At 38.9% G+C, this 27,261-nt stretch overlaps 1 protein-coding gene across 2 annotated transcripts in view; it reads right to left on the bottom strand.

The window, feature by feature from the left end:
• The window catches only part of PUDP (pseudouridine 5'-phosphatase), a 69,109-nt gene extending 42,228 nt beyond the window's left edge, over positions 1-26,881 (bottom strand). For both annotated transcript variants that reach the window (XM_082493149.1, XM_082493148.1), the window contains exons 1-2: positions 26,677-26,881; positions 999-1,217 (exon numbers count right to left, since the gene is read on the bottom strand). In XM_082493149.1, the coding sequence (XP_082349275.1) occupies positions 999-1,217; positions 26,677-26,770 (313 nt within the window). In that variant the 5' untranslated portion in view covers positions 26,771-26,881. The remainder of the gene's footprint in view (positions 1-998; positions 1,218-26,676) is intronic.
• Positions 26,882-27,261: the final 380 nt, after the last annotated feature.

Here is a 27,261-nt window from a genome sequence, read left to right as displayed (position 1 = left end):
CACGTTTTTAACTTTCATCCTCTTAATGCATTATGAAACTAGGTATAAAAAAGCATCTAAAAATTAAACCACCATTAATGTGCTGTAGAGATTGTCAGCACAAACAAGCATACATTCAAAGAGAAAAAAAATATAACAGACTCGTTATAGTGACATGTAGTTATTTCACTTTTAATACTATTTTTATTCCTCTCCCCCCCCCCCCCTTTTTTTTTCTTCATAAATTATTGATATTTGCTCCAGGAAGTTTAACATTGTACAAAAAGTTCATAGCAATCCTAGCTTTAGGTATTGCTTGTCTTGTGTGGCTAAGGATTTTTCTCTAAGCATTCCAGATGTAAATGTAATGGAATATAGAAGTTTGAGTTCATACCACAGATAAGATTCATCCTCTTGCCTATCTTGAGGTACCTGGTTTAAGCTACTTGTTCAGGCTTCCTGCACAATCACTGGTAAAAGAAATGTCTTAGGATAAACTGAAAAACCCTCCCTCTCCTTTGGCACACAGCTGGCTCAGATGCCATGCTTAAGTTTCAATTGTTAAGGTTAGGTGAGATGAATCCCAGCTGAAAGAACCCATGGGCTCATGTATTTGCCTGCAAGTGTATTTGTGCTTAACAAAGTCAGACTATGCTTATACCCAGAGAAAACTAACTTGTTGAGTTACACAGATGCCTACAGCAATTATAAAAACCATCTGATTTACAAAATACAATTCATGCACATTTACCTAGTCATTTTTTCTTCTTTTAAAACATATAGAAAAAAAGCTGTTCTCCAAGTAAACAAGAAGAAAAAGGTTTCAGTACTCTAACAGGTAAAATATCTCTTGAACAGGCAAATAACAGGTAGAGTTGAGTAAAACTTGCTAAAACAAGAATGATGAAACTGAATCTGTAAGAGAGACTGTTTTGTGGAAGGCAGATTAAAAATTTCTACCTTGGTTAGCATTTAAGTAATTCCATAAACAGTTTTATAAATATTGAAGAGAAACATACCTGGCATCAATTCAGCAGTAGGGAATATCTTTTCCTGCTTCATTTTACTTTCTTGTAATAACTCTTCTTTAGTTATTGGAAGATCTAGAACATCTCGAATAATCTGTGCTCCTTCTAGGGCTTTTTTACCCATGACCAAGGATTTCACATCCCAGGTATAGGTCTTTCCAAAACGCCCGCAGATCTCTTCAAACACTACTGTATAGAGATGCTCTGTATCTGCAAAAAAAAAAAAAATTAAGAAAAAAAAAAGATTAAACCCCTGTACAACTAGCTGAGCAGCCAATCTTACACGGAGTACCACATAAATGGTCACAGACTGAACTGCCAGGAGCCAGAGGGCACATGAAAGTGGACAAAATTGCCTCCCTTTATTTGCAGAGAGGAAGATAGACTTGTAAGATCACCTCAGAGGTACCCAGGTTTTTCAAGTTGTCATTTCTGCATTAAGAAAACATTACTGAGGGTCACAACAAAGAACCATCTGGATCTGCTCCTTCATCACTTTTCTTTACTATACAGGTTAGCAAGCAGCATCTTCATTAAAATACTGTTATTTACTCTTTGCATGAAAAAGAAAAAGGAAGGAAGGAAACCTGGTACTTGGGGGATGTAATCTCATATTCCATGTAAATTGAAAAAATAAATAAAAAAAAAAATTTAATTACTTAGAAGTGTCTTTGAACAGAAGCTTCAGAGTGCCTTCAAAGACACTACAGTCATTATTACAGTGCTGCTAGCACCTCTGCATTTACATGTGATTACTCAAGCAGAACACACCCACTTGTATTTCCAGGGGGGTTCTGGCAAGAGTAAACTTCAGGCTGAATTTTGCCAGTGAAATTATCAGCTTCCATGTCAAAGGTGTTTTGTTTTGTTTTTTTTTTAAATACAAACAATCCTTCCTGTCTTTCCCCCCAGACAAATCTTTGAAAGAGAAGGTCAATAACATTTAATTTAACACCAAAACAAGGAAGAAAAATCCTTTCAACTCTTGACTTCATTTCAGCAAAGATCCTGAACAGTGGCTTTTCTACCAGTCTGTTTATCTTTTTAAGTAGTCTCCTTTGAAATGCCAGCTGATGTTAACCATGCTTTAATTTCCTTATCATGTATATCTTTACCTTCTGTACCTCTAAAGGTATGTTTATTATTATCACTTTAGAAACAAAAGGCAAAAGCAAGGAAAGAAAGTAGTTGCTCTTATGAGACTTATTTAGAGAAATTAGGGACTTCACTTAGCAATGTGTCCTTTGCCACGTACAAATATTTTTTATAGGGATAATAAAATAGTGAAATTATTCATGCACACATTGCCTTACCTTCTGAATATATAAGAATTATGCAACAGAGTTTAAGCTTTAACATAGACACTATGAAGACAGACTGAAGAAAGAGCAAAGCCCATGACTACAATATATGCGAAGATCTTCCCTGCAGTTTGACAAATGCTTGCTGCTTAACCACAGTAATCTGCTTGTCCTGAGATCAGCAGATGATTCTGATCTGAAATCAAATGAGAAACATAGGGGCTGCTTCCCATCATCGCACCTACAGTCATGTGAACACACAGCAGTTCAAAAGACACGCTCTGCCGCCTGCCAGAGCCCTCTTCTCCAGGTTCCCCTTCAGTAACTAGAAGGGACATTGAGCCAAGAGATCAGCTTAAGACCCAATGTACTTGTCTGTGCAGGGCAGCAAATGGCTCATAAAAACCTCTTAGCTTAAAAATAAAAGAAAAAAGCACCTGTACTATTCTTTGCAATGCTTCTTAAACACTGACACTTATGGGAACAAGTTATGAATAATCCTGGAGACCCATAGAACACACAGGAAAGGTATCACAATGCCATTTTGAATCTGCAATACAATAAGAAATTAAATTTAATGCGCACACATGAATATAACGTGTCAATGAAATAAAACAAGCAAGAAGAATTAGAAGCTCAATTCAAGTACGTAATTATAGGCACCTACTGATCATCTCAGACACCCTAGTATGTCCAAGACATCCACACAGAGCTGACGTTAAAAAAAGTAATCTGGGTGAGACTCACACCTTACTGCACGAGCAGCCAGATGCCCTACAGCATCCCAAGTGGTAATAAACACACACATTTCAGCAACCGAATCGACCCCTAGCTGCTAGCTTCCATCAGGAATACAAGCTGAGAACACAGCAGGATGCACATGGCAGTGGCCTGTTCTAAGAGGGGGAAGGAAAAGCAAGACTTCTTAACTCCTGCAATTTACAGTAAATGTATAACCTTAGCTTCATCCTCTTCCGCCTTTCAAAATACTCTTCATCTTTCTAGCTCTCGTTCCTTGATATATCTTTTACATGGACATTATCAGCATGACATACTGTCCATCCACTCGCTACATTTCACTGGGAATGAGTGATATTGATTCCCTAGCCACATATCATCATCTAGTCATTTTTATAGCAGCCCTTCTTTGACATAAAAAGTACAGTCAACTCCACTGGTGCTGTTTACAGTGCGTAAAGGCAGTCACAATAAATACAAATAATGTGACAAGAATGACAGAGTCACTGGATTACTCAATTTGTGATCTGGCACAAAAACATGCTGACGCATATTCGGAAAAACCTACAGGTCACTTGGCATCAGACCACAATGCCTAACTGGAATGTAGGATCTGCTCAAATCACTGCAGAGTCAGAATCAGAAGTGCAGATCTACCTAGGTTAGGGGTACAGCAAGCTTCAACGCAGTATCTAAACCTCAGCTTTATCAACCACTTCTTACACATGAAGACAGCTTAAGATAGAAGATTATGACTTCATTAATTAATATGGAACTTGAATTTATTAAAATTAGGTTATTGCAATTCTAAAATAGTCTCTAGTTTATCAAGGATATGAAGTTAGTAGGCATGCAAGCTCATAAATATAACTATAAACCAGAAGATAATTATAGAAGTGGAATTTTTTTTCTTTGTTTTCTGCGGCTCAATTGGTGACATTTAGCACAGTATGAAGTGTTAACTTGCAAAAAAATGTATGCAATTGTTGAAACGGAGGGGGGAATCAACATTCCAGAGAGTATTAGATATTTCTTCTACTCATGGACCTATAACAATAGTAATGACGTTTACATTTTCCCTCATTTCTGGATTTAAATGTAACACAGGCCTTTGTGTTTTTATTCTCCCACTATATCAACTGAACAGTGTTAAAGAACACAGGATTCAAACACAGTAATGGCAAAGCCAAAATAGTGACAGATTTCCCATCAGAAACACTAACTTTGTCGAATCTTGAATATCACACGCAGAACTCAGTCAATGGTCGTCATTCCCACCTACTTCAACATCGGCAAAATCACGAACTCACGTTCCCCTCTCTCTGTCTCCAGCATACAAAACACGGCTGACCACCTCACTGACCAGTTGTGTCAAGTCTGTGAGACTCAGGAGTATAACAAATGCTGCAGCCCTGCATGAAAGCCGGGGAATGGATGTCTCTCAGTAAGGCTCTGTGCTCAAAAGAGATTTGTCATCAAGCCTGACGGTCTACAAGCCCTCTCCCCACAGGCAGTACATGCTCTTAGCTTGTTCGATTACACAAGTGAACCAATTCTTAAAATATCCATATAACTGAGGATATCAATATCAAACACTGGTACATTCACCACATTTCCAAATGATATGTGGACTATCACAGAACACAGGAAACACCATTGCCAAGATGAAACCCACATAACTATCCACAAACTTGCAAGATCCTGCTGGTGGTTTTGGTAAGAAAAAAAAAAGAAAACAGTGGGAAAACAATGGCCTCTGAACAGCAAACAGAACGGAACAAGGAACATTCTCTCAACCCAAAGAATAATTCAAGATATAATTTTATGATATTACCGTCCACAGTTCATCAACTACAGCTCCGTCTCAAAAAAATTAAGAAATAATACATTATGATAAACTATTGAAACATAAAAATACAACAGCATTATAAAAAAAGGTCACTGAGAGATCAATAGACGATGCCACTGAATAAAGCATGGTGCATAATTCATAACCCATTCTTTTTCTGTCCTTACTATTTGTTTCAGTGGAAATCTGAGACTTTCCCTGTTAAGATATCAGCAGTCAAACAAGACAGACAAAACCAGTATAAGCAATGCAAAAGACTAGCAACTATACAACTGTCATGGGAATAGGTCTGAAATTGAAAAAATTAGTTTAAACCACCCAGACCCACTGAAGAATTAGTGCTGAAGGTTATGGAGTTAGCAAAACAATCAGAAAAAAAAGGAAAGGAGAATGTGAGGATTTTTTTTTTTTTTTTAAATAAACGATCTTCAGTGGACAACTATCTTGGAATTTGTGTCAAAAGGTCAATCTTGCAGATCCCTCTGAACATCCTTCCATTCATACTTTCACTACTGTGAAAGCTAGTTTAAAAATGCATGACTACTGTTACCCACAATGGCTAAGAGGAGAAAAAAACAGCAGTTTAACAGCTGACCTCAAAATCACTTACAGCAGCTTAGCAAGAGTGGGAATGAGGAAGGCAAGCAACAGAAATTACTTTTTGCACAATAGCCTAAGTTTTACAGCACTAGTCCTGAAAATGAGACTCAGCCTTTCAATATACCCTAAGGGCCTAAGTCTACTTCTCTAACATCCCATGAGATTTTTTTATGCTATTATGTTATATATATACACATACATATAAACCATTTATATGCTTGTATATATACATCAAGCATATATACATACATTTTTATATACACATAAATATTGTGTGTCTGTGTATATATAGTATTGTGTTTTAAACGCAAAAGCTGCCTTTTAAAGGATGAAAATCGGATGAGTTCTAGCCAGTGAACACAAATCAACCTGGAGCCCATTCCCTTAAGGGCTTATTAAAGGGATATCAGTTCAAACCCCTTAGCAAAGAGGGCGTCCTGAGATGAAGAACTGGAATGTTCCATTCTTTGCTGTAGTATTCCCCCTATTCCTTCCAAATGAACTTGCTTATGAAGAAAAAATAAAATCTAAATTTATCACCTTATAGGGACAACCCCTTCAGTCACAGTCAGAGAAGGAAATATGCACTGCTTTTATGCATGCTCAACCCAAAATATTTGAGCTATGCCTAAATTTCAAGGCATGTGGTGCTGATGTACCCAATCAAGCAGGCTGAACCTAAATGCAGTGTGGCCCATCAAACCAGTCAAAGGAAATGCTGCTGCAGTATTCATATCTTAGACCTTTCCACTGATCTACTCTCATAGCCAGTACCATTTAAATTCATCTTATTGTTACCTTGAAGTTAAAGGAAGGTAAAGCCTCTATTAAAATAAAAAGCAAGCACCAAATAATGGCTACTTCAAAATCATAAGCTAGTTATAAAGAGCAAGTTATTCAGTAAACCATTTTACATGATTGATAAACCATAACTTCTAAAGATAAAGAAAAAATAATGATTATAATTGCCAAAAATTAAAATTACTGCTTCCAATTTAATTGAGTAATGATTTGCAAATCATCCTATTTTTGATTAGCACTGAGAAAAATTCACCGAAATGATCCATTATTCATTTTAGTAGGGAGCAGGTAGAAGTCTGTTCTGGAGCTTTAATTTTTGCATATCTATTTCTTTTTTCCTGTTGTACTAGAATATTAATATAAGTACACTCCACGATATAAGAATATGCTACACGGTGATTACATCACTAAGTCCAGAGAAACACACTGCCACTGGCTAACTCAGAGCGCTGTCAGTCTGTTTGCCCTTCTCAGATATGAGACATCCTACCGTGAATTTAAGTTATTGCTAACAGGTTTAAAAAGAAAGCAAGTTTGGTGCTCAAAAAATAATAGCTGCATAGAACTGTGCCCAAACGAGTATCACAAAGTTGCCCCTCTGGGCTTGTATTACTGGGAGAATTCTTCAATGGCAGCTACAGAGGAAGCCAATTTCTCATTTTATATGCAAAGAAACATTTTACTTCTAAGGGGAGGGGAAGAAGCTTCTGAACAAATTCCAAAAGGCTTTTAGTTTACAATAATACAGCAGACACATCTTAATGCTATCTTGTATTCACATATGCACCTTATGCTTCTTTTTAATGCCACAGGGAAGGAAAAGTAACAGTTCACGAATAAACCATGCAAACACTCTTCTGATGTGGAGCTGTGAACAAATGCTCCACCACCAATATAAAATCGCAAACGAAAAGGTAAAGAGAAGTCTGTATTTCAATTCTGGAGCATGACGGAACCCAACTTTGAAATAGCAGGCAATATATATGACAATTCAAAACATTCTAAAACTGTACTTATTAAACATCAACTATGTGACAGTGTCTCATTAGTTTATAAATAGAAAAACTATTGATTCATAGAAACTACCTGACATGCTTTCTTAGGTATTTATGCAGACCTTTAACCATCAAAAACAGAACTATGCAAACAGCAGTTAATATGATGCCTACACAGTCCCGGTTGCTGGGCCAAAACCTATGGCTACGAGAAATGAAGCTTCTTCAAATGTGTATGACAAGGCCCAAGTCAGGTAACAGTTACACTGTCATTAGCATATGAGCTACTATAACAAGGCAATGGTATAATACAGGGACCGTTCTCATCCAGAGGAGCAATTACTAGCTCTGGGAAGAACAATTTATAGCATGTTCACAAGGAAGTCAGCCTTTCACCAAGGGGGTGTCTCTTCTTCTCGATAAACTACTGACAACACATGGCAGCAGTTCACTGACCTGAGGAATGCAAAACATGCTTAAAAAGTTGTTTTGAAACGTGATGCTCCAAGGCACTTGGATAAAACTACTACACAAGGTACATGAAACCAAAAGTGTCATTATGTTATCAAAGTCAGCAGAAGAATAATCAAATATATCTTCTTATTTAAGATATACTTTCTCCAGAAAAAGCTATAAAAAACATAACCTTCTCTGAACAGACATCCCAGAGCTGTTCTGTTTATCCCACAACCTAAATCACCATCAACAGAATAAAAGAGAGTAGAAAAAGAGTCAGAAAACTTTATTCCTCCCTCAAAAAAAAATAAAACCCACCCAAACAACAAAATGAAATCAAAGAGAAGATTCTCTTCAGCAAGCCACAGTTCTCTTCTAATACCGATTTCCTTATTTTCAGAAAGGTTTTGCTTGCCTGCGAGACTACATAAAGACTTAGCCAAGTTGCTGATTCAAGTTGTTTGACTTTCAAGTGTTACATGCTTCTATCATCAAAAATCACTTTCTGTAAAACCCACCAAAAAGTCAGTTTCCTGAACAGTGGAAACATTTTGAAAGACAGAGTGACTTTAATAGAAAAAAAAAAAAAACATTATTTTTCCACTGTGGCCTCAGACAATGTTCCAAACTTAATTGCAGCAATGTGTCAAACATACTACCACAAAGGAAGTGTAAAGAATTACAGATTAATAAAGCTGATCTCTTCTGTCAACTCAAGAGCACCTACAAGTTTTGAAGTAAATCTGCTGATGGACTAGTTCCTCTGTGGTGGTAACACTAAGAGGAAAAAAAATCAGCTATCATCAATGTGCTTGATTTTCCAAGAGAAAGGACATTTCATCATGGCTGATTGCTTACAGTCAAGAGGAAAGCATCAGAAATACTGCAAGACCTGATCACAGTATCTCTTTAATAGCTGTATACCAGGAATTCCTAATCCTAACCAGAATCTAAAATACAAAAAAGAATCAGACCTTTGAGATTCACATGGCAAGCGTGATACAGCAAACTGAAAATTATGTTTCACGAGCTGTAATCACCATTTGTTTGAAAACCGTAGATGAAACCTCAAAACCATGGTACAGATACCAATTTAAAGGACTTCCAACACCACACGACAAGTGGGCAAGTCTTATGAGGAGCTGCTGAGGGAACTGGGGTTGTTTAGCCTGTAGAAAAGGAGGCTGAGGGAAGACCTTATCACTCTCTACAGCTACCTGAAAGGAGGTTGCAGCAAGGTGGGGGGTCAGTCTCTTCTCCCAAGTAACAAGCGATAGGACAAGAGGAAACAGCCTCAAGTTATGCCAGGGAGGTTTAGATTGGATATTAGGAAAAAAATTCTTCACCAAAAGGGTTATCAAGCCTTGGACCAGGCTGCCCAGTGAAGTGGCTAAGTCATGATCCCTGGAGATATTTAAAAGACATGTAGACGTGGTGCTAAGGGACATGGTTTAGTGGTGGACATGGCAGTGTTAGGTTAATGGTTGGACTTGATGATCTTAAAAGGTCCCTTCCAACCTAAATGGTTCTGATTCTGTGACTTCTACCTAGGCGAGTGTCACAGAAGAAGATCAGAGATCAGAGTCAGAGATCAGAGTCAGAGATCACTCAGACAGATCTGAGCTAGTAGTTAGTTTACTGAGTTCTGATCAGTAAATTTAGGTATGTAAAATATTTAATAAGTACAGATGGACTGGCAGTCAATACTCTACTATTTACTACACTTAAAGTTAGTATGGGATACAAAGATTATTGCTTAAGCTTGCTATACATATCTTTAATGGTACATGCACATAAAAAATGCCGCTTACTAACCCATCCAAGTCTGGTGACAGGTAAGGGATCTCTGAGCCCCAAGGGGTAACCTTGAGAGACGTCCCTGCTCAAGGGGAGATCACCACCATGCAGTCAGCTGCTATGGAGGGAAAGCTCAACGGGCCCTGATGGCTGCAGATATTTATAGTGGAAAGTGGTTGATTTGTAGTCAGCTTTTCTGCTGTGTTAATGCAGTTCTGGCTGCTTATCAGCCCAGTCTCCAGCCAAACCATTGTTTTGTTTGTTTGTTTGGGTGCTGAGGTCTCACTGACAGCCTCACACAACAGGACTAACTTCGGTTAGGCCTACTTGCTGAGCATCAGCCTGGACAAAAGTTCAGTTAGCTCAAACAGGAGGAGCGCATCCATCGCAGTGCGCCACAGGCCTCTCTCGAGTCACATGACCACAGCCCTGTACCAGTACTAGACTTTTGTATTAATATTCCCCAGTAAACTGCCACTTACAGAGTTCAGTATGCAATAACAATTGTTTAATAGGATTCCTTTATTTTCTTTGTGAGTATTTACACACCAATTCTCAGTTCTGCTGCTGAAGAGCTGTATAGTTTTCCTCCCAGTACATATTTGAAATTTTGCTGATAATCTTTGGCCTCTCTGCATAGATGTAGTCCACCTAGTAATACCAGTATATACAATCACATCAAAAACAGAGAATATGTTAACCTTAATTAACTGTAAAAATCCCATCAGCAGTTATTGAGCTAGGCTTCTGTTGTGAAAATTGTTGTACAAGGTTGTGTGATCTGCCCAAGAACTCTACCTCCCATCATACAAAGTCTCTGCTTAATATGGCAGATGCAGACTGATTAGGAAACCTGAAAAATAAACACAAATACAAGGCATCAACTACAGTTCCTGTAAGATGCAGAGAAGAAGCTGCAAAATTAAACATTCAATGCAAAATACCTGTGAAAGGGTTTCAAACCACCTCAGTTTGAAACTACCTCAGGGACCTCCATCCGGAGAAAAAAATCATCAATTTCTTCACTGCACACAAAAATTATTTTATTTTAGTAGAAGTGCTACACAGAACACTTAAAAATTTGGCACACATTAGGTACCTAAAGGTGGAGGTACTGGAGCCAGTCCCAACTTTCAAATAACATATTTTAGCTTTTAAAGCTTTTCTAACAGTGGCATTTCCTGGCAGAGAGGAGACAATTGAACAGGATCATCTCTTAAGTCCTGTCCTTGCAAACTGACCTAGTATTATTTTAGCACATGATAATTTTAAACTAGCATAAGGTGTTCAAACATCAAAACCCATTTAACCTAAACTCTGCTATCTCTTGTTTAAAACAAGGGAAAAATAGCAAAACAGTACCAGGGGCATTTTATAAAAAGACATAAAACTTATCCACACTACAATCCTGGAAGAATACAATGATTACAAAAAGGTTCAGACAGAGATTCTCACTAACACATCAGTGAAGCCAATTCACATAAGGACTACAGGAGAAATAAAGACCTGGAAGAAGACCCTCCAACAGTAGCTACTAAGGTTATATTTTCAGCTATCTCAAAGGGGAGAGGCTGAATATTATTTTTCTAGAAAGTGTTTCTGGACATAATGGAAATGTTATGTTATGACTCTGTCTTGAGTGCGACAGCTTAGAGTTATGAGAAACACCGCTGTGTACCCTACTAAATAAAATAAAAAACATGTGTTCAGAGACTCAAAGAGTGCAAGAAACTTTAGTCCATCATTTCATTCTTCCATATGATTAATGTGTTAAAAATAAAAATAGATATTGTGAACCGAACTAGGAGTCATTCCACTTTCACTCAATCTTTCTTCCCTGCTACCTCAGTTCTGCAAGCCGAGGTCAGAGTTTACATCTTGAGACACAAGCAGCTTCAGTCTCCCGTGGTTGGAATTTAATAAGCCTGACAGATGAGTTACTTCACTGGGCTATGCTTAGTTCTACTGCAACAGTACTTGCAACAGACAGGCTGGCAAAGTATATGCTTGATAAGCAGATAAGAGGAGATTTTTTACTTTATTTCCAAAAATAGGCCCAACTTCTTCCCTTCACCCAAAACCTAACAAAGGAAAAAAAAAATCCAGTAGTCTTTATTTCACTATTCGGAATTAGGTACAAATCTACTGAAACCAATTAAGTCACAATGGTACAAGCAAGAGACAATCAACCTCATATTTTCTGATTATAAATACATTAGATAAGGTATGCATTTCCAATTCCACAGTAAATAACCTGAAATTAGATTTACAAAAAACTTTTCTTTGCTCCATAGCAACAATTTGCCATCATTCTGCTTTTAAATGTGAAAATTGTTTTTGCAGGCAGCTTCACAGTTAGAAAGGGGTGAGAATTTTAAGGAAATTAGGAAAAAAATTAGTCTCTGATTAGCACCTGACAAGGTGTGGCAAAATTAATAGCTAGAAACGACTAACATGAGCATCACTTATGCAACTATATATAGCAACTATGAAAATGATTATGGACAGCCATGTTCAGCAGTATCCAAACAGATCTGACACACAAAACTGAAAATGACGTAGAAGTTACTAACACCTGAATATGAAATAACTCTGCAAAATGCCATTTGTAACAGACACTGTTAAATAAATAGCTTCCCTGACTCATTACAGTAATTTCTTTTTGCTTGACCTAAAAATCAAGCTTACAATCAACAAAATAAGAAGTGTCTGCTTCATTTGCTGAATACACCAAACTGAGCCACTTGAACATAAATTACTTTTAGCAAAAAAGTCCTAAGGCTATACCTTTTGATCCATTATGTTTTGAAACTGTTAGGACTACCATGTCCTAGGCATATAGCTACAGCTGCACATCCAGTTAAACGTGGTGACTTAGGTGTTTCCTAAATGTAAGGAAAAAAGATTTAGAAGGTATACAAGTTGCAATAATAATAAAACAGCTCATCACCAAAGGCCTCTCTCTTCTGAAAATAGGCAAATACACATAGGCCACATCTTTCTAATCAACTCTAGATAGTAGTTTTCAAAGAGACTGAAAACTGCACAGAAATGCAAATCTGGTGTTCCATTAACAAGCTGAAAAGCCTTTTGTGTTTTTCTGTTGTCTGAAGAGCAAATCTAACTATCAATATAAGAACCCAATTGTATGAAAAGCTGCAATCAAAAAAAACCACAGCTGAATGCTACTGAACATGGCTGCAGCCTACACTCTACAATGTAAAGGGCAGTTTTAGTCACCAAGCTTGTCATAAGTGAAGAGGTTGGAGGTTTTTTCTTGTGTTAGGTTGACACAGTTCACAGTGGTATTGCTACAGGGCTGTCGGCCTGTCATTTCTTCTGTTATAAACTTGTATTTTCTAGAGCTTTACAGCTGGTAAAAATAAAAAAAAAAGAAATTATAGAAGATTTGAAGTTTTTCTCTTTGGGAAAGGGATTTCTTATGACAGTAGCCTCCATCTTATTATTGTTATTCATTGAATAACAGAATAGTTTCCATTGGAAGGGAACTTTAAAGGTCATCTAGTCCAACCTCCCCTGCAATGAGCAGGGACATGTTAAGTTTGATCACGTTGCTCAGAGCTCCGTCCAACCTGACCTTGAATGTTTCCAGGGATGGGGCATCCACCACCTCTCTGGACAACCTGTGCCAGTGTTTCACCACCCCCATTGTAAAACATTTCTTCCTTATATCAAGTCTAAATCTTCCCTCTTTTAGTTTAAGCCATTACCCCTTGTCCTGTCATAACAGGCTCTGATGAAAAGTTTGTCCCCATCTTTTCTGTAGGCCCCCTTGAAGTACTGAAAGGCTGCTATAAGTTCTCCCCTGAGCCTTCTCTTGTCCAGGCTGAACAACCCCAACTCTCTCAGCCTGTCTTCATAGGAAGTGCTCCAGCCCATCACAGAAACATAGAATGGTTTGGGATGGAAGGGACCTTAAAGATCATGTAGTGCCAACCCCCTGCCATGGGCAAGGACACCTTCCACTAGACCAGGTTACTGAAAGCCCCATCCAACCTGACCTTGAACATTTCCAGGGATGGGGCATACACAACTTCTCTGGGAAACCTCTTCCAGTATCTCACCATCTGCACAGTAAAGAATTTCTTCCTAATAGCTCATCTAAATCTACCCTCTTTCAGTTTAAAACCATTACCCCTTGTCCTATCACTACACTCCCTGATAAAGGGTCCCTCCCCATCTTTCCTGCAGGACCCCTTTAAGTACTGGAAGGCTGCTATAAGGTCTCCCTGGAGCCTTCTCTTCTCCAGGCTGAACAACCCCAACTCTTTCACCCTTTCTTCAGAGGAAAAGTGCTTCAGCTCTCTAATCATTTGTGTGACCCTCCTCTGGACTTGCTCCAACAGGTCCATATCCTTCTTATGTTGGGGGCTCCAGAGCTGGATGCAGTACTCCAGGTGGGGTCTCACCAGAGCAGAGAAGTGGGGCAGAATCACCTCCCTCGACCTGCTGACCACGCTTCTTTTGCTGCAGCCCAGGATGTGGTTGGCTTTTTGGGCTGCAAGTGCACATTGTCAGCTTATGTCCAGCTTTTCATTCACCAGTACCCCCAAGTCCTTCTCAACAGGGCTGCTCTCAATTACTTCATCTCCCAGCCTGTATTGACACAGGAGGTTGCCCCAATCCAGATGCACCCTGCACTTGGCCTTGTTGAACCTCATGAGGTCCACATGGATCCACTTCTTGAGCTTGTCCAGGTCCCTCTGGATGCCACCCCATCCCTCAGGCGTATCAACCGCACCACTCAGCTTGGTGTCATCTGCAAACTTGCTGAGGGTGCACTTGATCCCACTGTCTATGTCATTGATAAAGATACGAAACACTACTGGTCCCAATACAGATCCCTGAGGAACACCCCTGGGCTCCAATATCCATCTGGGCGTTGAGCCATTGACCACTACCCTCTGGATGCAACCAGCCAGCCAATTCCTCATCCACTGAACAGTCCACCCATCAAATCCATCTCTCTCCAATGTAGAGAGAAGGACGTTGTGGGGGATTGTGTCAAAGGCCTTACAGAAGTCCAGATAGATGGCATCCATAGCTCTTCCCTTGTCTACCGATGTCGCCTCTCCATCATAGAAAGCCATTAAGTTGGTCAGGCAGGACTTGCCCTTGGTGAAGCCATGCTGCCATCTCAAATCACCTCCCTGTCCTCCTCCTTCACATAGTTTCTAGGAGGATTTGTTCCATGATCTTCCAGGCATAGAGGTGAGGCTGACAGGTTGGTAGTTCTCAGGGTCCTTCTTTCTACCCTTTCTAAAAATAGGTGCAAAGTTTCCCTTTTTCCAGCCACCAGGGACTTTACTTGACTGCCACGACTTTTCAAATATCATAGAGAGTGGCTTGGCAACTACATCGGCCAGTTCCCTCAGGACTCTGGGATGCATCTCTTCAGGTCCCATAGACTTCTGTATGTTCATGTTCCTATGAACCTGGTCTTCTCTTACAGTGGGAGGGACTTGCTCCCCCAGGCCCTGCCTTGCAGTCCCATCCACTTGAGTGGTGTGGGGAGTAATTCTTTCTGAATTATATATTTCTATGCTGTGCTCATCTCTAAAAAAAGAATGGCATGAAAAAACCAAGGTTTTGGGGAAAAGTTATTGATAAGCACTACGAAATCAGCTACCAAGTCAAGAAGACAGATAAGATGAGAATTTCAAGACTTTAGTGACAACAATTTCTAGGAAGGTCAGATCAAATCTCAGTTGGGCCTAAACTTACAGAGTATCATTTTCAAAAGCAAGCCTGTTTTTAATTCAGCACAAGCAGACTACTTTTTAAGAAACAGGAGGAGAGAAGTAAGGTAAATGCAGGATCCAAGCCAGAAGGAATGAATGGGTACTGGAAGTATTTTTCTTAGAGTAACTCTTTTGAGATATACTTAGAAATAATGTTAGAACATTATGAAACGTAATGCCTTGTACATACAATTAGAATATGAAGCAGAGAACTCAAGGCCCCAATTTCAGTATGTAAGACACTATGAAGAAAAAGGTAAACGAAATATCTACTGAAGAGTACACAGAGGAAAAAAAGTATTCTGCCTTCCTTTTCTTTGTATACAAATACGGAAACATTTGGGCCAAACAGGAATATTTGGTTTAGTCCCCTGAAAACTGCAATAAAAACAGAAGAAAGAAAAAGAAAACATGAACCTATACCAGGTGGAACTACAGTATTAGAAAAGGGAATGGATGAAGAGGGGAATAACTTCCATGGTTTTGCTATAAATCTTAGAATATAGTTTTTATTTTTCCCCTCTTAGTAGAAACTTCTAAGAACATATAGCCATTTCTCAATTAACGAAGGCAATGAGGAGAAAAAAACCCATGCTAATACACAATATAATCACCTTGTACTATTGCCTGGGGAAGAGGCAAGGGGAAACAGAAAGATTCATGTAGAGAGCAGCTTTAACCAGTATAATGCAGACAGGTACCAGCTGCAGCTTCTGAAATGCCAACTCTTAAAGCCAAGAGCTTTGATTAGGGAAAAACAAGGCCTAGTTCATTCATAAATCATATAATCCAGTTTTACTGTTAACTCTCCATCATGCAAAGAGAATTCTTCAAGAAATTTTTGACATATTTTTAAGCCATTTTTCTTTCAGAGTTTCTAAAAAGCCACTCATTATCTTAATAATTATTTTAAATGGAAGAAATCCTTTCGTTTGCATATATACCCACACATGAAAAGGCATCCCCTGTATCTCTAAAGCTTTATCCAGGAATTGCAGGGTTTTATACAGCACTGGAAATTTCCAAACTGAAAGAATATTATTTGAAAGATTCTGAAGTCTGTAAAACAAACAGATACCTAGAAAAAAAAAATTAGCATATCAGAAAGCCTAATACTATGATGAACACTTCACAAACTTTCTTTATTTATGAAATATATTTGAGATAAACGCAATACAAACATAATGTACCCAAAGAATGATATGCAAGGGATGGAAACTGCAGAATTTAGAGCATAGCCTTAGAAAAAACTTATCAACAAAAATAAACATAAAAGAAAATTCACAATGTTATGACACTTCCCATGATGCCATCAAAATTCAGAAGTTTTCTCAGAGATGTCACATGAAGACTGCTACGTAAAATATATTCGCAATACATGTATAAACGCATAAATACTGGGATAAACTCTTATGTTGTTAACACTGCCATTAATAAGTACAGTTACTTCTGTAGGTCCATTTTGGAACTCATAGGCTATTTCTAAACCCTGGGACCTAGAAGCACTCAGGCCATATGTTATTTCAAACCTTGTCCCAACATACATGTAGACTGCCTCCTCTCTCCACCATCCTGCTTCCCATAGGAAAAAAATGGTCTGGACAGCAAACAGCAACAATGCTCCACAAAGCTCTCCTCTCAGGGCAGTTCAGGGACCAGCTTGGACAAGGGAGGTTGTGTGTGACAGATCACAGCCACCCAGAAATTTTGCTGTGGTATAGTGTGAGGTTTTTGGGAGATGCAGTTGTCTCTAAAGGTATGAAGGCTCAGGTAACAGACAGCTAAAAAGCAGATCAAATGTTCTTTAAAACTTTGAATACAATTAGCAGGTAAAAGCAAAACTTTTTTTTTTAATCTGTAAGAGAGAACTCTAGTTTTTTTTAATAAAAAAAAAAAAAGTAGAACTGGCATTAGTATAACAAGTGGTATAATGATGCAAAACTTCTTTTTCTTTAAACCTAACCCTTAGAACCTAGAATTTCAACTTTATCTTGTTATTCTACAGTGCTTCCAAGTGCACACACTAATTACCTGCTCTCTGTACCAAATTCCAAAAGAGGGAGGGGAATAGTTCACTTCCTTTCTGAAAAAGACAAAGCCATGATAAACAGTAAACTATTCAAAGTCAACAGTGAGTCAAACATTTTAAGAAACTAAATTTTACAATACTGTACAATTCGCAATCAACTGCTATATAAAAAGTTTAAAGTTCTAGAACACACAAAACTGGAACAGCAACGCTACTTCTTGCTCATTACTTTTAGATGTCTTCATTCATGGCAAATGAAGACATTCAAATTAAAAATGGGAGAAGGATAAATATCACAAAAATATTATCTACAACAATAATAACAATGCAAGTTATTAGGCAGCAGAAGCAATTAGTCATACTACAATACCTTAGTGGCCCAAATATTTTCATTTTCCTGAGATATGTTCCCCATGAAAGACGGTGTTTAATTTTTAAAGACTAGAAATTTATTGCACTGAGATACACTCTCTGTGGCTCCATCTACCATGAGGCACAAAGCAAAAAAAGGTTTTGTTAGTCCAATAATATAATGCTATAGACAGGATTCAGCCCTAGCATAAAAAGATCCACCATTTCACATGGTGTAATTTTTTTCCAGTAACAGTGTTGTAGCAGAATGACGATATTATCCAAGGTTATGTCACTTTACAGGCATACATGGGTCTACTCTTATGACACCAAAAAAACAGGTTAAAGGAGCTTGCTGTATGTAAATTACAAAAACAACAACAAAAAAATCTTTACCATAGAAGAATTTATTCAAATGAAATTATGTCTCAGTGTACTCAAGCTCCACCTTAAACCCATTAATTTCTCCCACTTCAGCCCTTCTGATACACTATAATCCAAATTTTTTCATTAAACACACTATCTTTCATTCCATTCTTCTTCCAGTATTAGTGCAATTTTTTTTCTCTTCATTAGAAATGAACAGTACCAGCGTCAAATTCATAAAACATCCCAATCCAACAAAGACACTTCCTCTCATGACTGGTCATAATCAAATAAGGGTTTATTAGTTTGAATACGTACTCTGTGGCAGTTTGCATTACACCTAAATGGAAAGATTAAAACAGAACACAATTTTAAAGACATAACATTCACAAATATGTCCTAAGCAGGCCATTTTCAGTATTGGGTGACACTGTGAAAGAGAACCTGAGTGAACTAATATGCATGCACAGCAGACAATCAATGTCCAGGAGTGAACAAGAAGGCCGAGCTGCTTGGCAGCAAACCCAATCAGTTCAGCACCTGCAAGCGCAGGACTGCTGCAAAGGACTAGCACGAATATATCCGTCAGAGAGCAAAGGTTACACGGGGGCTGCTGGAACTATTACGCTAGGTCAGAGAACATGTATTAATGAGCTGGGAGAATGAGACACTGTGTAATGCCGTACATATTATACAATGACAAAGGTCATGAGTAAATTCCTACAGATGTTAGACTGAAAGAATGGGCTGACAAATAATAAACTAGGCTTTCCTCCGAGTTGAGTTGCATTGTCCTGAACATAAAACTTGTCCAAAAGAAGCACACACAGTCACAGCAGAGGGAAAAAGCAATATATGGAGTGCTGATACATAACTGGTGCCCAAAGGAACGCTTTCAAGTACTAGAAATAAACCTGTTTCATCAGAGACACACAGTCTACTAGAAGTAGGGCTTATTTGACAACTTTTACAAAAATACTTCATGTACCTCAAAAGGGAAGTAGGAAGAAAATAAGAATACATTTTAAAAAGAAACCAGCTATTATATATAACAACAGAAAAACTATACTTGGGAAAGAGAATTATCCTCTTAGATGCAAGTTTTTCCAAATTACAGAATCAGATTTACTGCAAAACTACTATGGAAAATTATAAGATGAATTTAAAATTAAAAGCTGCACAAGAACAGGAAGTGTACATAGAGAGAGCAAGCATCAATACTGTCAATACCGAAAAAAAAAAAAAAAAAAAGTTGTCAGCCATCAAAAAAAGAGCCACAAGAAACAGAGACAATCATTGCTTACTGGTTATTGAAGGAGAGGAAGTCAAAAGTGAGATAAATAAAACAGGATGGTTTTCTCCTGTCTAAGTACCAAGAAAAGTCTTCATAAAAGTTGGCAGTACTTTAAAGAACTTTGGGTTGGAACACTGATTTTATTATTATTATTAAGGGGAAGGAAAATGATAAATCAAGGTCAGGAGTCTCTGTCAGAGAGACTGTCTCTGTCATTATAAGATATTAAAATGATCTTGGTTAAATATTTCTTGGTAGTCTCGTGAAAGAAATGAGGATCAATACAGGGAGATACAGAAACACAGAAGCAGCAACAATCACAAGCAGTCTCTACATCATGCAAAAGAAAATCAGTTGCCCATAATCAAAGCAATAGATATCAAGTTTGAAGGGAGAAGATATTTAGCTTAATTGCTTTTGTGTTGCTTGCTTACATAGTTCCTGGTCTTTAAAAGGGCAATGATCATAGTCTAGAAAATTATTATCACCATTAAGGTCTGTTGCCAATTAAAAATAATAACAAAAAAAGGTAAAAAATTAGTTACAAATAATAACACCACCCTCCCACCCCCCAATATTAGAAGTATAAATGCAAGTATTTAAGAATAAGATTGTCTCTTGGAGAAAACACACCAGCAGAACACACAAAGCAGAATTTTACTGGTAAACTGTCCTACCCAGACAAATTAGGGCATCCTTAAAAATTCCCCTCTCAAGAGTTCAATTATCCAACTCACAACAAGGCTACATGAATGAATTACATCTACGCAGAACAAGAGCTGCAGTTGGGCCCAAGTAACCACTGCCAGTATGCAGAATAATAAATCCAGGGTTGTTAATGTTGTTTTTTCTTAAGTAAAAAGAAAATTGGAATGCAGCAGCTAGAAACAGCATTATTATAAGGGAAAACTCTATGCACCTTTTCTTTGTGTGAAATTCTGTTCCATTTATGACACTTTATTATTTACATTCAAAGCAAAATAATTGGAACTTCATACACAAAACAGTGTGCATAGCCAACAAATACAAAACCTTATCATCTACAAACAGATTGGAAAATCTACATTTAGGCACAGAAAGAGAGTAATTTTTATAAACGGTCAAACTGCTGTGTGCATCTTTAAAATCACTAAACAGAACCTTTAGACTCCCAGCACCTTCAAAACGTACCTCTCCACTTGCTAAAGGCCTTTTATACAACTGAATTAATGTAACAGAAAACTAAAGCCACATTATTAACCGTGGAAATTTGAAAACTCTTGGGATTATTTATTTAGTTCATTTTTTTTTTCTTTTAAAACCAAATGTTTTGAGTTTGGTGAAACTAATAAATAAATAAGCACCAAAAATGCATTGATTTTTATGTAATTTACATGCAATATTAAAATAAAATCATGTCTCTTTCAGCTTGGGAGCATTCATCTGTTAATTACCCAGGGAGAAAAAAAGATCATTACTAATGCTGTCCATGGCATTTTGAAATGTGGTAACCATTACAGAAATTAAGAAAAAAACCTGTTCTACAGACGCTGAACTAAGCTCCAATTCTGGATTATTCTAATCACAAACAACAGGCAACCGTGTGGATGGACAATTTGCAACTCAATCATGGGATTAATAGAAGTTAGACTCTAGGTTAGCACATTTGTTATGTCCTTGCCAAAATTTTCCTTGCTGTTAAATTAAAATGTTAGCTTTCGAGCATATGACAAATCTTATTTACTCTACTTATGGTTAGTTAATTCTTAATTAGGAGCTGTTTTACTTATCTCCAAAATTTGCTCATGAAGCATTTATGAGGTATTTTAATCTAATAATATCCTTAATCCCTTTGTTTTTGCAACAAGTACAGAACACAGGGGCAAGACATATTTTTGCTTCCTTCTTTGTTCCCCAAAATCAGATGGAAATGGAGAATGGCAAGCAAGTAAGTTTCCACTACCTAGAAGGCTTACAAGATTGCCAGTTCATAAACTAAAAAGATTAATTCTTCCACTTAAGCCATAATAAAGGACAATCTAGAGAGAACTGATGTTTAGTTGAATTGGTGCTATTTGCTCTAATGCAGAAGAAATAGGAAGCTGTTTTAACCTCCCATTCACACTGTAAAATAAAAGACAGCATGTACATAAGCAAACTCCTGCATGGAACTCTTACCGGTTTTCTCGTAACAGCAATCTCCTAGGCAACTTGTGCAATGAAATGAAAGTAAGAGTACATTTTTGACTTCTGACCTTGTGACAATTGGTAGGTAACACTGGGGAGAAAGAAAACATGCCAAAACCCTTGTGAATCTCACAACACTGCAATGAATTTAACTGCAAGTTAATTTCTTCTATACGATAGACCAGAGATTACCTGTAAGACTAGCCACCCAGGAGTTGCTTAGAAGCAGAATACAAGAATCCAGCAGTCTTCGCCACACAAAGGAGACAGCGGCTGCAAAAGCAGCAACTTCTGATCCCGCTTGCCTAAACTACTTCATGCCCCTCTGTGAACGGTCAGAACAAGCTGGCATACTTGTGCCTGTACAGTCCAACGTGACCTTGAGTTATGGCGAAGGTATCTTGCAAAACTAAGCTGCTTTAGAAACCGTCTCTCTTTTAGATCTATTTGAATATGCTGAGTTATCTTATGTCAAGATGCTGTTTCACAACACTAAGGGATACCAGCAAGGATAATAATTTACATATAACAGTCACCACTAACACAAATTTAAAAAAAAAATGAATACATGACTAAACTTTCTATACTAAAGTGTCATGTGCTCTGCATATTCATTTAGCTTTACTTAAGCTTTAAGCACAATGCTAAGAAACATCTTATCTTTGCAGCAGTTTTCCTAAGTTCATTTGTCAATTAGGAGAAGTTAATATTACAGATGCAGCTTGTAGAGAATATAATTTCTAATGTAAAACATTTTCAGCCCCTTACAAGTTGAGGCACAGATCAAAGACAACATTCAATCCTATCTGTGTTCTGGAAGTGGGGTAGCTATTGGCCACAATAACATAACAAAACCACTTGTCATAGCTCAAAATACAACCTATGCATTAAGTTGAGAAGATAGATGCTAGGAGGCATTACTCTAGTGCAAATTCAATAGATTTTTCCTTCTGTATCTTCAGCATTGGTTTTGTAGGTTTTTAAAATACGCTAAAATGCCAGGATAGGGTATTAAACAGTACAGCTATAACAAAAATATTTCTTTAGGTATCAAAGATCTCTAGCTTCTGGGTTTTGTGGTTTTGTTTTGTTTTAGCCAGGTAACCCTGTACTCTGTGTGTTGGATAAGCGCACACGTAAGTAGGATTAATAGTTCTAATTATACTACATACTAGCGGTTAGAACAGTAGTCTTCTGTAGGAAAAGACTACAGCATTTTAAGAAAAAAAAACATCTACTGTATGAGTTTTGAGCATTTATTGTTAGGATTTGCTGTAGGCAAGCAGGAAGAAATTTAACACTACAAAATTGTTGTTTTGTTTTGTTTTGTTTTTAAAGTACAGCAGTACACGAAAATTAAAATCTAGTTATTCCTTTTCCTCTAGTTTATACTACACAGTGAAGTGAGCACCACTTATAAACTGCGTTACCTAAATCTTGCTGCATATGTATAATAAAGCAGGATGTAACTGTAGAACAATAGCACAAAGGCTGTTTTTCTTCTGTTACAGCTGAAGTTCCCTACAAATAAAAGTCCTTGAATTAATTTTACCTATTAAATAAAAAGCTGTCTAGAGGTGCTGTTCCCATATTTTACTTTCTAAACGAGAGCACTATTTTTCAGTGTAGGAATTTCCTGGCAACTGGAACAGCAGGCAAAAAACCTAAGATGTCACCCAACAGGTCAAAGGGAAAGAGAAGGTAATCCAAAAAGAGAAAATTGCAGAAGATGGGTGAACCCCATTGATTATAAGTGCTGAAAAAAGGGCGTTAAATAACACTTCAAATAATGATACCAGAAGGACTCCGAATGAAAGGGATGAAGTACTTCCACCAGCAGTTCAGAGGCAAGAACTTCCCTATTGAAGGTACGCTGATATCTCAAGGTGGGACTCAAGGACAACTTAATCAGTCTCAATTATGTTAAGGAGACGGGGGCAGATAAAATCGCAGATGATCACACTCAGCAATGCTTTAACATAGCCTAGCGCTAGGCACTAAAGTATACAGACGCAGGTTCTATGGCGTAACACTTGGATTGTTTCCAGAATCAAGAACCTTTTAAGTGCCTCATTTCAGAGTTTTACACTCACAGTTATGAAGTATCCACAAATGTTTTGGAAATCTTCCTATCAGAAGATATCCTGTCTTCCTTAATCAGAAGCAAGTATGTCAGCTATATAAAGCAAGTGCATGGCACATTACATTAGATCAATTTAATGTTCATTTTTTCATCATTTATAGATCAATTAGTATTTGGTCTGTAAAATCAGCAAGGTTTAGGTGAAAACTTCCAAAACCAGTCACGTACTTCACACACTACTTCGTTGTGAAGATTACTGCAAAACCTAAAGCTTCAGATTCTGAAAAATGCAACCAGCTATGACAGTACTTTAAACAGTTACAAAAGTATAGTTATGGATATCCAACACCGAAAAATTTGTTTGTATGCTTTCAAAGGAGGTAATTTTATGCAGATTTTGATAGATTCTAGAAATATGTAATTCATTTTATCATCTTCTATTAATACTATGTGACACATTAAAAATTTAATTAAGAAATTAAAGGCGCTCTTATTCCTCATATAGGTTTACATTGATATAACCATTTCTCTTACTCAGAAGACTTACAGCAGACAGGTTGGGCAGCAAGCGTCTAGCCTGTCTGCCCCTTATTTCATTCCTTCCCCCAAATTATTCCAAATGTCTTGAAACATTTAGGAATCTTGGGGAAGTCCAACCAGTCTCCTGACTGCCTTTTTGCCTCCTAAGGGTCACAACTCACCATGACACTAACAGGTTCACCAAAAATTATGTTAAAGTTGTGACATAACTCAAAGTATTTAGAGGCTGAAATATACTACAAGTCCTCTGAAAGAAAATGTACATTATGAAAATCATCAAGGTGATGTCCCTTTTATGCCTCTGTACTGGAAGACACTTAGGAGTATTTTAGTTTCATTTTGTACATAATTATGGCTTTCATCACAGCTGAAAGATTACTGAAATACAAAACATTCTTTCTGTGTAACTTTTTGAAATAGAAGAAATCACATCCACGTTGTAGCATAACAGTAACTGGAGGAATGGAAACACGACACAACAAATATTTATCAGTGCAAAGGATGTCCCATATATAGGGATAAAAATAAATTATACCAGCATGCATAAACTCTTCATGTAAGTATATTTTATATACAAGCATGCACACAGCCATAATTTATGTCTGCTATTTTATTTGAATCCATAAAGTGACAAAGTATTTCTCTGGAGCTGTACTTTACAATAGATAAATTTAATAACAGCAAGGAGTAGGTTTATACCTCAAGTGTCTCAATCTTGGCAAACTTAGGTCCAAGAATTATGGCTCCTTTATAATTACTTTCCCAACATGAGGTGCAGTTCATAATCTAGAGTATTTTTAATGCTTCTTCACTGTATGAACCCTAGGAGTTTGGAGAACTAAGCATGACTCAGAACCTCAATTTGTATTGGTTTTGCCTGTTTGGAATGCTACAGAAAGGCAATCTCTAAATATAGGCAGGACAGCATCTGAGAAAAACGTCTTTAGTTCCTAGCTAGAATAGTATCCAAAGCTAAAGCACCTATCCTGTAAATACCTGTGCATAATAAATTCACTCAAAACTGAGATAGATATCTTACATATCCATATCAATCCTAAATACTCATATTGCTTACCTAGACTGTCCTGGTCAGGTAAGTATTCTGTGTGAAGCAGATTTTTAAATTTTACTAAAACCCGGTACTAACTAAAAAAGCTTTCCAGAAACTTCTAAATAAGAACGAAATTAAAATAACTGGTTCTGGATTTAAAAAAAAAAAACAAAAAAACAAAAAAACAAACTCAACCAAACAAAAAACCCCGACAAAACCAACGCATAACCCCAGGCTATCTGAGACTCCCGTGGTGAAACAGAAAATGAAACTAAAACAACTGATCTTAAAGATCCCTTCCAACTTAAGACAACTCCATGATTCTATGATCACTGCTTTGCATAGCATATTGAGAGTGCAGATGAAACAAACCGAAAGAAACCAAAGGCTCTAAATGCTTGAAACTATTCGTGTTACTGCAAGGAAAATTGTTTTTATTTTAAACCATAACCAAATTACATTCACCTGCTACAGGCGTGAAGGAGGGAAAAGTGCACATTTCTTGGAAACAGAGTAACTCATTAGACTTCACAGCAGTCTTTCCAGAAACTGCAACAATTTGGGTTTTGCAGAAGGAAGGCACGTCTCAGGTTCACACTTTTATTTAAGAGTTCACCCACATCCAAAGCTGCTTCCTGTGCCATAATCCACGCAGACTATTTCAAAAACCAAGTCACCTTCAAAAGCATTCCATTATTCTACTGGAGATGTGCAACAGAAGGCCCTGATTCAGTGAACATTTAAGAGCAGACTTATAACAGTGTTCTAGTCATACCGACTATCCAAACCTCAAGACTCAGTCTCGCCATAGCACGAGGGACAGATGGATTTCAGAATAACCCTGCAAAGCTCAAGGTCCATTGACACAAAAATGGGAATACGACAACTACAGTGGTTTCCAGACTTCTCAGCTGCAGGCTGCAACGCTCAATGCTGAATCAGGCTCGCCTGTGCCCTGCGCAGCACAACCAACCCCCGGGCTGAGAGCCTGGCTGCTCTCGGCCGCCTCCTGCGGACCCCCGGCCCTGGGGCTCCTTCGGCCCTGGGGAAACCCGTCTTCCACACCTGCCCCTCGCCTCTCTCCCCACGGCCACCCTAACCCCAATCAGATCTCTGTCGCCAGGCGACATTTGCCCCCGGGAAGGCAGAGGGTGGCAAGCAGGAAGAGAAGGAAATAAATCTTTTCCTATTGCCTTAATCCCTTCAGCCCGTGCTGCCCCGGCTGCCCGCCCGCAGCCAGGAGGCCGTGGCCGGGCGGCCTATCCCCGGCCCGCCCCGCGGCCGCTCGGCCAGCCCGGCCCCGGGAGGTGCCTCGGCTGAGGGGCGGCGCGTCGCGGCGGGGAGGGGAGGGGGCTGCCCACCGCCAGCCACGGCCCCCCGCCGCCCGGACAGCCGGGCCGGGCCGGGTCGGGTCGGGGGCCTCACGGCGCGGTGGGACCGGTCAGGGGGCCGGGCGGCGGCGGCAGGGGTGAGGGGCGAAGTCTACACACCCAGCAGGAGGCCGTCCATGTCAAAGATGAGGTGAGTGACCGGCCGCAGCGCGGCCGCAGAGGAGGAGGAGGAGGAGGAGGAGGAAGCGGACATGGCGAGGCCGGAGCAGCCCAGGGGCCCGCGAAGCAGCGGCGGCGCAAGCGCGCTCCGCCGCGGCGGCCGGGGCCAAGGAGGCAGCGGGGGAGCGGTGCCGCCGCCGCGGGGCAAGGCCGGGCCGGGGCGGGACGGGCCGGGGCGGGGCGGCGGGGGCTCGGAGCCGTGTGGCGGCTCGTGCCGGGAGAGCCGTTGGGCGGGAGGGCGGCCGGCGGGGCGGAGGAGCTCGTTGTTGTTTTTTTTTTTTTTAAAAAAATCCAAACACCCGAAACCCAAGAACCAAAGTTCATTTCTCTTCGTGGGCTTCTTCTCGTGGACTTTTCTTTTCAAATCCCGTGTGGTACTGGGGAGTTTGCTCGCCTTTCGACATTTTGGACCTCGTTTCCTCGCCGTCTTCGGCGGGTGATGCTGACCGCTGGGTCGGAATTGGAGCCATAAACGAAAAGGCGCAAGTTTGTGTAAAGCTGTGAGGAAAGGGCAAGGCAACGGTG

The sequence above is a fragment of the Vanellus vanellus genome (genome assembly GCF_965231255.1).
Source record: "Vanellus vanellus genome assembly, chromosome: 1".
NCBI classification, from domain to species: Eukaryota; Metazoa; Chordata; class Aves; order Charadriiformes; family Charadriidae; genus Vanellus; species Vanellus vanellus.
This window is presented reverse-complemented; position numbering and strand designations above follow the sequence as displayed.